General features: G+C 33.7%; 1 protein-coding gene across 2 annotated transcripts; it reads right to left on the bottom strand.

Annotated features, from left to right (window-relative positions):
• Positions 1 to 1339: 1339 nt before the first annotated feature.
• On the bottom strand, positions 1340 to 9073 carry LOC113870518 (methionine S-methyltransferase). 2 transcript variants are annotated; one of them, XM_027507089.1, is made up of 12 exons: positions 8738 to 9073; positions 8472 to 8665; positions 8194 to 8400; positions 7975 to 8070; positions 7329 to 7517; positions 7066 to 7254; positions 6738 to 6974; positions 5510 to 5644; positions 4055 to 4375; positions 3764 to 3943; positions 2013 to 2981; positions 1340 to 1909 (listed from the first exon to the last, which is right to left on the bottom strand). In XM_027507089.1, exons 1-12 carry the CDS (start codon positions 8976 to 8978, stop codon positions 1586 to 1588), a joined length of 3282 nt encoding a protein of 1093 aa, XP_027362890.1. In that variant the 5' UTR covers positions 8979 to 9073; the 3' UTR covers positions 1340 to 1585. The 2 variants fall into 2 exon arrangements, with proteins under 2 accessions (XP_027362890.1, XP_027362891.1); XM_027507090.1 differs by lacking the exon at positions 8738 to 9073 and having other exon boundaries at positions 1366 to 1909; positions 8194 to 8239; positions 8371 to 8400; positions 8472 to 8612.
• Positions 9074 to 17584: the final 8511 nt, after the last annotated feature.

Below are 17584 nucleotides of genomic sequence, written 5' to 3'. Positions count from 1 at the left end.
ATTTTTTATATGCAAAATCATATTTAACTTTGTATTCTTTTTACACCATATGTTATTGTTTATGAAGATATCACTTTTTTAAGTCTCACTAATATAATTGCATATAACACTTGTATATTTGATTTTGAGACCTATTTTGTAATTAAGTTATATGTATTTTGTTAGACATGTGGTTAATTAATAATTCACATGAGACATAAACAATATAAATAAATTTATAGTAATTAAGTCACGCTATTTTTTTAATTTTTCTTATATTTTATCTATGTTTTAAAATGGCTTAAATAAGTTATTAATTTCTAAAAATATCATGTATTTTGATTTTAATCTATAAAAATTTTATTCAATTTTAACCCCTATATATAACAAAGCATGTGAATTTAGTCTATCTTTAAGGACTAAAATCACATATTGTTTTGTGATTTTAGGTACTAAAATCAAATAAATATTCTACAAAGACTACAATAAAAAAAAGTATGATACTTTTAGAGACCAACAACTTATTCAAACCTTTAAAAGTTAAGAAATATAATACTCAAACCAAACTAACCCAAGTACCCTTGGATTGATTTGGTTCATATATTGATGAAATCTTATTGAAATCAAACATATCAAATCAATTACTTTTTATTGGTTCAAATTTATTTTTTTCAAATAATCGGTTCAATTACACACCTTAAAAATGTGTTAATTGAGGTGAGATCAAAATTCTTTTTTGTTAAAAAATTAATGAAAAAATCGAAGCTAGAATAATTTTATTTTATAAAATAGAAAAGTACTATAATTTCTATTAAAATTCTATTGCAATTTTTACTAAAAGCATTTTATTTATTAACTCTTTAATTAGTGTTCTTAAAATATTTATTAACAAAAGGTAATAAAATATGAAACTTTTTAAGTATAATTTGGATGTTGATCGCAAGATTATGAGTTTAGATTGCATAACTTTGTGACAAAAATTTACTAATTTTAAATGAGTTTGAGCCATTGATTTCAAATTTGATGATCAAGATTTTTCCATATATTTTGAAAAAAATTAAAAAAATAGGTGAATTTTTTTACCATTAAATTTAAAATTAATAGCCAAAATTTACAAAGGTTAGAGAATTCATAATTCTCGATGTAACAAGATATGTTTTAACTTCTTAAAATCATAATCCATTGTCGCCATGCTAGATGCATCGATGTTTTAAAAAATTAGACAATAATTCCAGGAAATATTAGTAATACTTTTTTTAGATTCATCATCTGTTATTGATTAAAATTTATGCTAAATTTTACCAATTACGTAAATCTTACTCAACTTAATAACTTTCATTTGTGCTTTTATAATTTTTAAAAAATTAATAATTAAGAATATATTAAAAAAGAAATTAAAGAGGGAATCTTATCAGACCTCTCGTTTTAACTTCAACTAAGAAAGTTCACATCACAAATCATTATTGCATGGTCAGATGACAATTGAACAATCATGGCATATGGGAAGAATAAAACCAGCTTGCCCCAAAGAAGTGGAAAAGAAAAAGCTTAAAGAATGACATGCAAACTCCTGCGCTAAGAACAATGTGTACCAACGACATATGTTTTAACCCAATGCGACTTCTTTAAATTTTAGAATGCAGTCCAATGCTTTCTTGAAATCATTTTCTTCGAGTGCAATGTTGAATCGACAGTATCCAGGAATTCCAGTCCATGACCCACTATTGATGCATAATCCGGTGGCTTTGAGAATGGTATTCCTAATATTAGAGTCATCGAGCGTTATTTCCTCACTGGCATTTCCGTGGCTGCCTTCACCTTTTGGTGAAATCTTCAGCTTAATAGTCTTGTTAAGATAGGCAGAGGGCTTAGCCACAACAGACACACCAGCACACGATTCAAGCACATCCCACCCACTTTTCTCAAGAACCTACGGTCATAACACAAGAAGATAAAGAAAAAAATACAACCATGAAATAACAAATAAACTAAAACAAAATTCGAACAGAAATGTTTAGCAGATCAGAAATTACCTCTTTCAAGCACTTGGACCTACTTCTCAATATTTTTGCGTGCTCTAAAATAGCATCTGAAAGGTTTGATGGTTTCTGCTCTCTAAGCTCCAGCACTTTCTTGGTAGCATATCTAACAGTAATATGAGGTTTACTTAATCCTGAAAAACTATAAAATGTGTCAACTAAATTGGGCTGGTTTAGAATAAGAAACCCAAATCTGAGAACACCATTGAGCATCTTTAAAGACAATCCTCCAAGAAGACATACACAGAACGATGGCTTGATTGAAGAATTCAGCTTAGACAGACACCCCTCTAAATCCCAGCCACCCCAGCTTTCACAGTCAAATTCCAAACCAGAGAATGTAGTATCAATTATAACTCTCGCACCAAATCTAGCACAAGTGCTTAAAATCTCTACCATCTCATTGTTGCTATAAACAAAGCCAGTGGGATTGACTGTAGGACCAGAAATATACACCCATGGGTTTTTCAGTGTCTCAAGGAATCCAGTGAGAGTCTTTACTGTGAACTTAAAACCTACATTAACATTGGTGGGGACTGTCACTATGTCAGCTTTCAAAAATCTGGCAGAAGAAACATAGTTCCCGTTTGATCCAGCTGGAAAACATAGGGTGCCACCTTCTTTGATGCAGCAGAGGACCAGTTTATTGAAAAGAGCTTTCGAATTGTCAGCATATATAAATTCAGTGGTGCTATCTGTCGGAAAACCATAATTGCTCTTGACAAATCCTTTGATGCTTGTGGTGACATCCGTTTCAGACTCAGACATGTTTTGTCTAGCAAAACTTTCAAAAATAGCTGCCTTAACAGGCGAAGGAACAGGCAAGAAGATTTGATCAACATCCATGTGGATCAGCGACCCATTCTCCACCCGATCAATACATAACTCAGCATTATTAAGGACAGATAGAGCCGATCTGGCAAATCCTATCATATCAGCTGATTCAACATTTTCACAGTTTCTCTGAAGGCAGCAGTTAAAATTGAAGTGATAAGAAAACTTAATATGGGAAATAAACTAGTGTATGGACAACTGTCGTGCATGACATATATAATTGTATAGAAGAGATATCTTTACATTGATTCATGGCATGCTCCCTCCTCATAAGCAACAATAAGGAACTTGCAAATAATAGTCATCAAAATGCAAAGAACTAGAAAATTTATGGCAGCGTATTCTGCTGTCAGATGCCAATCTTCAACTTTGGCAGACCCAACAATTAAAGCATGTAATTTGGTGGATGATTTTTTATAAAATAGGTCATTAGCGATGAATCAACCTAGATCATTATGCTGAAGATAATGTTATCTTAACTAACCCAGCAATTACTAATGTCGTGGACAAAAAAGTCAGTTTGGTATGAAATGTGGGTTCTCCCTTTTTCCTATTTAAGTAGACATTAGGAGATGACAAGCTGTTTGGTCCTCTATTAGCAAAATTCAGACCCTAATGTCTCATTTCAATAGGTGATAACATCCAGCTAGGCAGCTACTACTCCATGAATGACTTTGACACAATTCTTTGTATGAATTTAGGAAGAGGCAAAGGATAAGAGGAAAATGGGAAGTTCGCTAGTAAAAGTAGGTTTCTATTTCAAGTTTTTTTACATATTCTTAATACAAAATTCTTATGTAGCCCAAATACATTTGGATCCAAAAAGGAAATAACCAAAAATATATATAAGAAACAATTTTACATAATAAAAGCAACTTAAGCTTAGAGGCAAATAAAAAGAAGAGACAGACCTCTGCAGGTGCATGCCGGCTGGCAAGCTGGAAAGCAAGAAGCTCATGAAAAATGCAGCCATAATAGTACTGACTAATTAATGCAGTACTGCCTTCTAGTAATTCGACAGTTTTGGACAATGCATTAAAGAGGGATTCTTCTTCCGAAATGACAAATGCTACTTCTAAATCCGGATAAACCTGTAAAGCATGAATATCAGCACCATCAATAAGATATGTTAATATCAAGCCAAAACAAAAGTTGAACGTACATACTTAGTAGTAGGCCAATGAGTTAAAAGGGAATATTACCTTATTCTTTACCAGTCCACATATAACTGCCGCATGAGAGGGCAAAGGAGTTCCTGAAAGATACTTCAAGACCCCATTTGATCCCGGAAGGCTGGATAACTCAAAGTGATCTGATATATCCAAGAAAAGACGAGATCCAATCTCTCGTGTTGTATCTAAGAGGTGCACAAAAGCTGAACTAGTAACGGCCTCAAAATGAGCAATCCCAGTTACCACCACTTGAGGCTTCAATTTCTTTATTAGTTCTATCATTAAGTCTGATTGTCGAGGGGCCTCAATTACCGTAATTGCATCATCTGAAGAGTCAATAGTTCCGGTGCTCTACTTGAAAGATAAAAATATTGTTAATGAAAATGCAAAAATCAAACCTAATTGGTATCAACACGTTACACATGAAAATCATTCTGTCATGCTTTCAACATATGGAATCCAAGGTTTCAGAACCACATACTACTATGGGTAAAGTTAGTTCTTGTCATTTGATACAATTTCTAACTCCATGAGAAGCACTCAAAATAGCAACCGATAGATGAGTGTTGATAATATTAGACACCACAATATACTAAGTATTTACAACTTCCTAATGGCAAACAATAAGCAACTAACTTTCTGGAGATGATCTCACCAAGATCATCTGTTTTCATCCATTGATAAATGTTGGCATATGTGATGCGTGATGTTCAGACTTGCCTTATTCTGAGAAAACTTAAAGATTGATTGTAAATACACAGGTTAACAAACGACAGTTTAAATTCATTTTACGAAATTCAGTCATGTCTGTCAAGACCACCTCACAGATTTGAAGTCCACCCCAAAAATGGGATGGTGTGCACGTGGGGACATGGAAATATCATCAAGAAATAAATCTGAATACAACAGATCTTACTCTACTTTAACGAAGTGAATGATGCACACCCAGCTCTCGATCATTTTCAGTTAATAAAAGAATTTTTGAAAATTTTTAGTAATGTTAGGTCATCACCTAAAATTGCTTTTAAGTAGCATCTATTTATTTTAGTTTGTAAAAAAAAAAATAGCTATTCAAAGCTTCTGCTGGCATGAGAAATTAGAATCAGAATATTTCGCTCTAAACAATCCTTCTGTCAATCTTGTACAGATTGGATCCGTATGTGGATACATGAACTACATGCCCATGCAAGTTTTTCCACTAGAAACTAGCCAAAACTGTTCAAACGAAAAGCAACTTGTTTTCTGACAGAAAAAACTTTTTAAGAGGTCAGCAAAAAAGGTCACATAAAAATTCAAATATGCACAGGGTTGCATTTCTTTCCAAAATGTGTTCCCATTATTAAGAGCGTTTTTCTAGAAAAAATACCACATCAAGGACAACTACTCACATAATAGAATTTCTTCCAACACAATGAGATAAGACTACAGGAACACAACAAAATATTAATCAAATTCTAAAAGTCCCAAGGCATGACTATTCCATACCTCAAGTGCCAAAGATGTTAACCACTGCCTAGGTAGGTGCCGAGTCAGATGTTCATCAACAAGTGCAAGGCGAGGTGAGAACAAGCGAAGAGCATTCTCAATGGCTGCAGTCCTTGAGGGAAAAATGACAACATTCTTGCACAAGATTTCAATAGAGAAGTCAATATGGTAATACATTATACAGACCGAACAAATATAATATAGGACATGTAGTTCCCAAACACTAGCTCAAGGGGAATGGTTCACACGTAACATGTTATTGACAAAATTAAACAACTTAAAGACAGCACTACATATATTTTCACTTTCTGTTGTTGATAAATTTGCACCCATGAGCCACAGCAGGTACAGGCATACATCCCATTGCAATAATAGAAAGAATTCTGACCCCGAAACTCTTGGCTTTAAACTGAATGTTGAACAAATTTTTTGTTACTTCAAGTGGGAAACATCTATACTCTACCAAGAGACCAAGTTAAAAAGGAAAAAAAATCATATTCATCTAGTTTTCCATCTTTGGCTTTGTTGTTATTTTTTTGTGGATTACAGATGTCTTCTTAAGGCATTCATATAAACTAGCACCATCATATCCTCTTAATTATCTCGTGCTTAAATTTAAAACAGATATTACATCGGAAGGGTATGCAGGATTTGACAGCACTTGAACCATAAATGATAACTGGCCCACCTATTGGTCCTTCTAGTGTAACAAACCAATAGAGGAAGTTCTTTTGGATAATTATGGATTTAAGATTCAGGAAAAAAGGTCTTCCATACAACAGCTGAGGCTTATTTTTTGTAGTGCAAACTAAAGGGACTTTCAGGTTACATGACCACTGTCCCACACCTTTTTAGGAAGTCCAAGTTACGGTTTAAACTAAAACGTCCTACCAATAAGTTACTAATCCATGCCCATACAAATGTTTGGAACTTACAAATAAAACACTAGAATTCTTAAATAACATTGATCTGGCCCAAAATACCACACATAAGCAGAAGGTAAAAGAATTAATTAAATTTTATGAAAATTATAAAAGTAACCCTGCTACTTAAAATTTACTTTTCTACTGCTCCTGCATCACATCACATATATTACACCTGTTCATTCATTATTGTATTGAATTTTGCTTGCAGCAATAAAGAACAGTATTTACATGATGGCCCATCTACAGAAGATATTTACAGTAGACTTCAGTACAAAGTTAATATAGCACTCTATTCTTCTTACATCAGCGGTGAGTGGAATATGGTGATACGTCTTCAAAAACCCTGCAATGAGATTGCGGAATCGTTTGCTTCCAGCTGGTGGTTCATATGGAAAATGAGAATTATTTTTTAAAGTGCTGGCAAGATAAGCAAGGAAAGGAATCTTCTCATCAGCAACAGAATCTTCATCAAAAGACAAATCTAGAGAGCTGCTGACCTCTTGAAATCCATGTTTTAGAAAATCAAAAATAACCTTAACCTGTCAGTATAGAAATGCCATTGCGCTTCAAGTTTTCTCCAGGGCAATTAATAGTCTAGATTGAATTAACAAGATTTTGTGAAGTACCCACCTGGTTAGGTTGACGAAGTTGACAACTGTATACTGATAAAGCATGGGAAATGCTGCCACCAGACTTTCCATAAGCCCATGCTGTCCGTGCACAAATAGGTTGATCTCCAGAAAGTCCCATAAAAAACTCAAAACGGTGTGGGCTGTTCTTTTCAATCTCAACTAAGGCTGCAATATCTGTGTCGCCAGCCTTTAACAATACATCTCAGTAACATAATACTTCCACTGGAGAAACGAAATATAGTCAAACACATGTTTACTAACCTGAATTATTTTAGTTTGCCAAAGTTTTGTAATGCAAAAACCCCGACGTTCAAACAATCGTTTGCAAACACCTTGACCTGGGCGGCCCCCCATATTAAAAATCATAATTCCTGTTGGTTTGATTACTGCTATCCCCTCTTCAACTGCTCTTGCAATTAAACCTAAGCCAAACTGGTCCTCCACAAAACCCTAGACACAACAAAAGACAAAATAAACGAGAAAATGCTGCATTCATGTCACAAATAGGCAGACAACACATCAATAAAAAACATCTATATATTGCCATAATCATCAGGTGAATCAGGGACAATTTTTGCAGGTAGAAGTGCTATATTTATAACAAAGTTATTCTTGTAGCTTCACACATACAAATCATGAAATGAGTAAGAGGTAAAACTTTAACTGTTACCAGAACAAGACATAAAAGTAACTCTGAGGAAAGAATATCATAACAGGCTGGCAGGAAATTACGAATCATGGTGCCAACAAAAAAATGCTTATTCTATTTCATTTACCATATCTTTTGGAATTGGTGAGGATCAGATTTGGTGCTTAGCATGAAAACAGGACAGGCAGGACATAAATGTCAAGTTCCAAGTAAATAGCAAATGAAGAATAAAATAGATGAAAACATGATCTTGTGTACCTGAAGTGCACAATAATTACTCAATGAATGAAGGAATTCCTCGCTTGCATTTTCTGTTATCATCTTAGACATTGCATCTGGATTTGGATTAAGAATCTGCGGGGAGGCATCTAATTTGTAATTTTATAATTGGATGGGTTGGATGTTTGGTGGATAAATGAATGGAATTGGTACCCCTAATGACAAGTGTGTGAACACAAGTAATGGTGGTGGAATTACCTGAGGTATGCATCCGACAATTCTTTCAAGTTGAATGTCATTTTCCCTGCAATAGGATAGAAGATCAGATTCATGAAATTCTACCCTGTCCAGCAAAGTTTTCTTCTCCGCGTCATAGATGGGCTGGCCATTATCATCTAAAGCATTCAGGTATAAGTTTATCAAGGAAACCTTTACCGCTCTGGGATTGATATCAAGGCCATAGACCTGCAGAAAATAGTGATGTCATGAGAAGGGAAATGGGAAAAATGAAATGAGGTGAGTGGGTTGAAGGGAACCTTGGAAGGCAACCACTTCTCAGCTATTGCAATGGATATCCATCCATTTCCGCAACCTAACTCGGCGACAGTCCTGTCCTTGAAAATGGAATCCGGGTGTCTATTAATCCCTTCATAAAAAGTGAAGGACCAGTCTTCTGGGAGAAAAATGCTAGGAATAACCATCATAGTCAATTTGCTTCTGCCTTGGTTTCCTGCATTGGAAAAGCGAAGAAGTGAGTTATCTGCATTCATTGAGTTCAGCGCGGACAAAGGAAAAGGCATACCCTCGTGTTGACCCAAGAGAACGTCTTCGATGCGAAAATGATAGGTTTGAAAGCATTGATCGCATGAGTCTTTGGTGGGAAAACGCTTCTGAAGGTGGGAAAGGAAAATCCGAGCCTGCGAACGGGTCTCGGGATTCTCAAGGCGCTCCAGCAGTGACCGAAAGCAGGCATAGGCAGCGTCGCCGGACTCCTTGCACTGCACCAGAAACTCATCCACCGTCGTCCACCCCATTGCTTGCATTCAGTGAGAGAGAACGAATCCCAAGTCAAGTCAGAAGAGAGAGAGAAGTTCGTTAGAGGCCACAAAGATTCTGATTTGTGAGACTCAGCACTCGCGACCTTTTCTTTCCTATCCCCCTTCTTTATTGGAGCCTGTTGGAAAATGATGTTTTCGTTTTCCTCCTTTGACTATCTTTTCCTAATTTAATTTCAAAATCACGTTTCCGCTGTTTTATTCTCACATTCGGAGAAGATTTTTTACTTCCTTTTCAACTTTTTTAACATACACTTATATATAAAAATAGTAATAATTTATTTATAATATTTTTTTTCAAAAAATACAACAGAACTTTTTATATTAATATCTCTAAATACTATATTTTTAATTAAAATTTAATATTTCTTAATTATATAATACAAAATACATATTAAAAAATAGTATTTTTTATTTAAAAAATTAAAGAAAATATATATAATTAATTTCATAATTTTATTAATCTCAACGTATAAAACTAATTTTAAGCATATAAAAATATTAGTTTTTAGTAAGTAAGATTTATTATAATTTTATGTTTCAATATAATATTTTTATTTATTAAATATCACATTTTCTCCAAAAACAATAAAAATGAATAAACAATAAAAATAGCATAATGGATAAAAAGTAAACAAATAAAAGAAACATACCTTATTAGTGATAATAAACCTCACCAATTGAAATATTAATTTGAAAATAATACAAAATAATAATGTTAAATGAGAGTAACAACTTTAATTATGTCCTAGCTGCAGAAGAGTGGTAATCCGACTGTAAAACAACATAAATTATACCTCAAATTTACTTGGAATATGAACATACATTAAAGAAAATCTATCGTAAAATATATTATTATGCATCAAAATAATTTTTATGAAGATATTTAAAATAAAGCTTAATTCTAATATATTGTTTATGTGTTTTCAACTAATTAAAATATATAATAAGTATTATTTTTAATTTAATTATTATAAAATTGATAATTTTGTTGATATAATAATTTATAATTACATGATAGTATAAAAAGAATTACATTGTTACTAAATTAATTAAATTTATTTTAAAATTTAACCAAATTGTAAATAAATTCTTTTAAGGACTATTTTAATTTTCAAATACTTAATCATAATCTACTAATAATAAATAAATGATTAAATTAATAATTTGATCCTTTAACTTTTAATTTTATTTTAGTTTGATCTTTTTATTTATTTATTTTTATTTAAGTCTTCTAATTTACAAAACTGTTTTAAATATATTATTTTTCATAAACATATTAATTTTGTTAAAAAAATTATTATTTATTTTTTCTCCTTACGAAGTCTAGCAAAAATATAGTGATTTTGATGAATTTTTTAACTATCTCTTTTTTTTCTCTTTACTCTTTTTGTTTTCTTCCTTTTTTTTTTTTGTTATTTCATAATTTTTTAGTGTAGAAAGAGGAAGAAAAGGTCCAAAAATTTGAATTGAGAGTAACTTGAAAGGTCATAATTTTTAAGCTGTAATCTCCACTTAATTTATATCCAATCTTTCATTTCTTTTACAATCAAAACCTTTGTTTATGAATAGACATGAATTTGAAACAAAAGGGATAATTTTTATAAAAAATTTAATACTCTTTTGTTAAATCACACCCTTCAATTCTCTTTTGCTCAATATTTATTAAAAATCATAAATTTAGTTTTTTCAACTGAATCAATTGTTATTACCTTCTTCTATTTCTTAGTGAATCATCTCCCAATTGAAATTTCATTCTTTTTTATTTCCATTAACAATTGAATTAACATGATATTCTACAACTTCAAATTTGGATTTAGTGATGTTTTTCTCAGTTCTAGAAAGAAAATTGATTAAATTTAAAATTTCGACACTAGTTTAAGTGAAGTTTATGGTAAAATCAATCAAAGATAGAATGTTAAGAATTAAAGATGCAACATGCTGGTAGAAGTCATGACTCTGTCATAGTTTAGTAATTGTGTTAGAAATTGCATATCACCTCAAAGGGTCATTTACATTCTAGCCTTAACTTCTTAGGTACCAATTTTAGTTCTATTTTATTTTTGTTCCCATTATATCGGAGTCTACAACCTGATTTACATTTGAAAATCTTAGACAGCCACATGGAAAAGGAAAAATTGATGTTTATATCCCATGTTTAGTGATCATGGGGTCACTTGAGTTTAATCCTTTAGGTAACTGATAAACATTTCAATATCAACTCATAAGCTTTCCTTTCAAGAAAACTGCTTAAGTTCCATTTACACCACTTAAGCTATCATGCTTGTCACTTAGCCATCTTGTAAATGAATTTGAATCTTTTTAACCTGTTTGTATTAAAACTTACAAGCATATATTTGATTCTTGTCCATTCTATTAGTTTAGTTGGCCATTAAAAAAAAACCTTCACTAGTCTAATACACTTGAATGAATCAACTTAGACAACTTGGACGTTTATAAGATTATACATATATACATACTCAATGCATCATTCCTATCCATGTAAACTTAAACAAGGCATAACTAAGGGCATGTAAATCCTATTACATTTGTTCATAGTATTTTAAGAAATATATTAGTTAAGGTATAAATAAACAAACTACCAGCAAGTGTATTACAACATGAAAGAGAAACATGACATAAATTCCTAATGTTCCACTACTTGAGGACTCTTGGGTATAGGTTGTGTCCTTGCATTGATATGTGTTAGAGGGGACAGTAAAGGTAATTAAAGGAGAATTCTAAACTCTTCCGTACTCTAATACTTCTGTAAGGCATGAAGGAGTTGGGTGCTATCCAATCTGTAGATGATGGGTTCTAACGAGCCTCAATGTACATCTGTCTTAGTCGCATCGACACCTTTCACTTTTTGACGTTTTGCAGTGCAATTCTTCCATGCCTTGAAAATCATCTTCTCGTCTTAGGAAAATGGAGAAGTTACTCTACATAAATATAAAGTAATTAGTATAGGTGCAAGAAATAATATCTAATTAATTGACTGTTATTAACCTCCAATCTTTAAACCATTTCAGTTTTGTATCCTTAGGTACCTTTGCACATCTTGCGTAAAGCGTATCAAACATCTTATTGATGGTATCTGTCACCTAGTAGAGACCCTTTTGTGATGGTATCCAACTAAACATAGAATAAAATAACAATTATTATAACATTCACATCAAATAGAGTTATTAGGCATATTTTGAATTTAACTTACTAAGTGGATCTTGTTGGACATCTTCTATACACTAGCAAGTGCACTAGGAATTGCAGTAAGCAATAAGCAGATTTTAAATCCAAGTATCGTCTCCACAGGGATTTTGATTCAATTACCACTTCACAATTAAATCACTCGTTGAGCCAAATCGAGATTCAAGTTTTGAGCATTAAAGATAAAAGCAAAGAATTAAGCAATTAACAATTCATAGAAAAACAGAGTAAAATTTGGAAAGTATATGGTGTAAGGTAGGAATGATTTCACTTCCTTGAATAGCAATCCGTTAGGTTCAAACTCAATTTCATTGAATAATTGAAGATCAATTTCACTAAGTTAGTCAAATCCCAATCCCTTGGTAATATGACCTTAATGTTCATTTAAATTCCCTAATTCCTTAGGTGAAGTTCAAATTCCCATTAGATTAGGTTCAAGAAATTATCAGACCACAAGATTAATTATGATTATCTCTAAGTCAATCACAATCTTGACATTCAACTCAGATCAGAGAATTAGCATGATTTCCATTAATGAATTTCCTCCAAGTTTAATTCAATGAGTGATTAATTCAAAGAAAACATTAAGAAAGGAGTTGAATGTTCAATTAATCCAACGAAATACAGAGTTTAAACCCTAACTAATTACAGTCAATTCAGATCCATCACTCTTACAAGGAGATTTAGCAATGTATTACAGAAAACTAAGAAAAAGAAAAAGTAGATGAAGAAGAAATTATCCAAGAATCCATAGCAATTTCAATCCCCAAGCAGGATTCCTCTCTCCTTGAAGCTCGAAATTTGCCCTTAATCCTCTCTCTCTCTGTCGCTAAGAACTAAAAATAAAAATGTAAAAATATGAGAAAAAAAAGTTTTACATTCCGCGTCTTGGGATCTATTTATAGAAATTCTGCAGTTGCCATAGTAATCACTATGAAAAACCATAGTGATCACGTGCAGCATCAGTAGCAACTTCCCTTCCTGTAGTGATCACTATGAATTACCATAGTGATTACGCGCAACACTAACAGCTCCTGCACTTGTATTTTGCTACTGAAGTGATTACTATGAAGAATGATTGTAACACCTTATATTTCTTTCCTCAATACATGATAAATTTTCATAAAAATTAATATGGTAAAGTAAATTTTCCTTCCAAACTTTCTAATAAGGAAAAGACATTGAAATCATATAAGGTTCATAGAGTAAAATTTCATTAATTCATAAGTACTTTAGGAAAACAAAGATTCTAAAGTTTTCATCAGCAATAAAGAGGAATAGTAGTTTTACAACATTTTCAAAAGAACGCTATAGAACTGAAAATATTCATTACATAACTCAAAATAACTAAGTCCTATAGCAGTTCTCATCCATCCATGCACTGTGAGCCTGGTACTATTCGTCCTGGTTTCCTGAAAAATGTTGTGTAAGGGTGAGTCCCTACCCTGCCACTCATACATAACATATACATTCTTCACAAAACACATCTTATCACGATTAACGAAAACATCATGACATTACATATCACAAGGTTATATAAAGCATATTCTCATCTCAACGCGCATTACTTTACATAGATTCACAATTTCTTTTACTTTTATCCGCGCTTACCGCGCCCTGTGGCCACAGTTATCCGATGCCTCTATCTCGAGGTCTTACACATTCATGTAAATAGTCGCCGGATGGCCCAATGCAATACGGATACAACGCATGCAATAGACGGCCCCTTAGCAAAGGTAATGGTCAGGAGTCAAGTCGAGAAATGAGTGTGTGGCCATGTGGTGCATTCGAACACAATATTCCGTGCACAATCCCGAATGTCACTCACCACCCTGCATTTCCCCAAGATATCCCATATCGTCTCCATCTTCCACTTCCCCAGTGTATCTCTGTAACTATTTACATCATATCTTTTTCCATGCTCTTTCGAGTATATTCACATGTTCACATATGCCATTTCTCATGTTCACACATATTTTTCATCATATTTCCACATACTTTTCATCATATACATCAAACCATGGCATATTAACAATACACATCATTTTTACATGAAACACAATATATTCAAACATAAAACTTCCATCTCTTTGTATATTTCATATCACAAAATCATATAATCATATCAACCATCTTCAATATACTTTATCATGCCTTATTTGGACATAATATCACATTTTCACCATGTATTCATCATAAATCACATAAACAGCCAATTATTCTCACTATTCACCGATTATTTTTCATAAAGCAAGGATTATTCCACATATAATCACATACATGACAAAATCAATGAGAATACAAGTAATAAACATAACAAAATGATAAAGTAGAGCCCCCCTTACCTCAAAACAGAGCTTTTACAAGGATTTAACCGAAGGTTTAACTCTAGAACGGAGGTTTTCCTAAGAACATCATGAACATCTATAAGAAGAAGAAGAAGAAGAGAAACGAACGGTAAATCTAACTTCAAACTTAGAAAAACTTACTTGTAATCCTTTAGATCGAACGTAGAATCACAGATCTGAAGAAAAATCTAAGTTTAGGAGGTTTAGTATGGGAGAAAATGGCGAGATATGACTTTAGAACCTTTGAGAACCTTGGATAGGAGTGAAGAAATGAAAATTTCGTCTGCAACCCCCTTTTATAGAAAATTTTCGAAGTTACTATTCACCGCCGGAATTTACTGTTCATTGCCGGAAACACTGTTCACCACCTTACTGTTCATGCCGGAAACACTGTTTCGCGGTACTGTTCACGCCGGAAAACACTATGCACACGTACTGTACACGGATTGTACGCATACTGTGACGTCAGCCATGACGTCATGCTGATGTCATTGATGACGTCATCGTACTGTACAAAGGCGGTTCACTGTTCATACGCGGTTTACTGTTCATCGACACTGTTCATAGGCGGTTTTACTGTTCACTTTTTTTTTTTTTTTTTTAAATAAATTCTATCCAAATCTATTCCAATTATACTTTAACAAACCTCATTTTATGTAAATCAAAATATAGGATGTTACAATGATAGTGTTGCCTAACAGCTCCTGCACCAAAATTAACTTTTGAAGTGATCACTATGAGTTGCAATAGTGATCATTATACCCCTGAGCATCTCCAAAGCTCCCTGTAGTAATCACTATGAGTTGCAATAGTGATCACCATGCCTCATGCTCCAAATTTTTGCTGAAAGAGTGTTTACTATGCTTTCCAAAAGTGATTACTATGATATCCAACTTATCCAAATAAGTTCTAATTGTGCCCAATGATTGAGACTTTCCTACAAAAGCCACAAATATGAATTATCAACTGAAATCAACTAAAATTCACAAAATTTATTGACTTTTCCATTTAATTCAATATTAAACTATTTACAAGTATTTTTGGACCTTTTTATCTATTTTTCCACTAACAAAATCTGGATTCATCACCACCCCATACTTAAAATCTTACTTGTCCTCAAGCAACTTAAATTTAAATCCATTAGTGGTTCACCCAGCCTAGAAAAACTCCTAATTTAGGTGAAAGCAACTTTCTTTCTTCTCTTCTTTTCAACGTAACTCTTATACATTAATCACATTGGCAACTTGCATGATAAAAGAATAGTTTCAGACTCATACAACTCTGGACCTGCACATGTAATGTTCCATATGAATAAAAATTGAAAGATGTTACCAAAGCTCCCATGGAAGTGTTTCTCTCTCTCTCAGCAGTATATGGAGTTTGTGTTTACACTCAAAAATCAACAACTTGCACCACCCTACCATATGTGTAACACCTTAAATTTAAATTCAATTAAATAATAATTTCACAAATTGGATAATCAGATTTTCATAAAAGATTTCGAAATAAGTGAAGGGTTACAAATTAATATCACGCAACTGCTATAGGATTAGTTCAATTACAACAAATTTCAAAACAAAATCTAAATCCTATAGCAGTCCATCCGTCCCTTCACTGAGTCCGGTGCTGATCGTCTTGATTACCTGAAAAATGAATGTAAGGGTGAGTACTCTACACTACCAAAACATACAATTAAGTATAGAGTCTCACCTCTAACACATTTTTAATACATTAAACAAATACAGGCACAGGCAACATTATCACATCCACAAGCACAAATCATGAACCCATGCATACGCACGCTAGCCACACTCACATTGACACTGTAATAACAGATTCACACCATGAATAGTCGCCGGTAACCCCCACCTCATGGATACCACGTGGGCAGTCACGGGTCACTCAACAAAGGTAATGGTCATAAGTCTAGTCAGGAAGAGAGTGTGTGGCCTGTGGTACACCCGTTCCACAGTCGGTGTCACCACCACTCCCTCTTTCCCAAGGTATTTCTACCGTCCTTATCTCCTACACCTCTAGTGTATCGCTGAACCATTCATAGCATATTACAACGGCGTTGCACGCCCTAGTCATACACACATTTCAATATACGGCACATAGCCCACATTTAACAGTTACGGCACTAGGCCCACATTTCATTTTTCACATCATACACATCACATAGCCTATAATTCATTCAAGACACACAGCCCCTAGCCTATTTCCATTCATATTACACGGCCCTCAGGCCCATATTTCACACAATATTCATTCAATTATATGGCACGAGTGCCCAAGCCCATTCAGAACATTCAATACATAATTCACATCACATATCTCAGCAATTTCCTATCTTCTAACTCAGCCACATCACAACATTCCACAGAATAACAGCAAATTACACATAAAAGAGTAGGGTAGAGTCCCCCCTTACCTTGGATTAAAGACCCACACGCGAACTCAATCACAGAAATGCTCCCCACATGATTTTTGGCCTCCAAGCGTTCCCCACACAAATCTGAACTCCAATCTCGCTCCCGAACGGCTTTGGAGGCAATTAATCGGTGGACAAGGATTCTGGGTCGAGAGGATTGACGAGATTTGGGAGGGAATTTGAGAAATGAATCTCAAATCCCTAAACCCCCTTTTAAAACCCCTCTAATCGCAACACTCTCGCTACAGCGAGATATTCTCGCTACAGCAAGGGGACACGCCCCCTCGCTACAGCGAAAAAACCAGAGAAAACTGCACTCTGATTTTTGCAGAATCTTGCTACAGCGAGACTGCACCCAGAAATGCACCCTAGACTGTCGCTCTCTTGCTACAGCGAGAAGGCGACAGTTGCATGCCTTCCTCCCAGGGATCTCTCGCTAGAGCGAGAATTATCTCGCTACAGTGAAAATGTCCTGTATCAGAACTTAACTTATTTCTTTCAATCCAAATTCCAATCACACACACATATATATACATACATTTGCATATATCTGTATTCACACACACATTCCCATTAAACTAAGGCACATCCTTACATCCATATCACCA

This window comes from Abrus precatorius, unplaced genomic scaffold (genome assembly GCF_003935025.1).
Source record: "Abrus precatorius isolate BTA unplaced genomic scaffold, Abrus_2018 Scaffold10, whole genome shotgun sequence".
NCBI lineage: Eukaryota > Viridiplantae > Streptophyta > Magnoliopsida > Fabales > Fabaceae > Abrus > Abrus precatorius.
This window is presented reverse-complemented; position numbering and strand designations above follow the sequence as displayed.

Coding starts and splice junctions, on each gene's coding strand:
- LOC113870518 (XM_027507089.1), bottom strand. CDS start 8,978: ATGCAAGCAATGGGGTGGACGACGGTGGATGAGTTTCTGGTGCAGTGC. Junction 4,376..5,509: donor TAACATCTTTGGCACTTGAG/GTATGGAATAGT, acceptor TCTTTCAAGTAG/AGCACCGGAACTATTGACTC. Junction 3,944..4,054: donor GTGGACTGGTAAAGAATAAG/GTAATATTCCCT, acceptor CATGCTTTACAG/GTTTATCCGGATTTAGAAGT.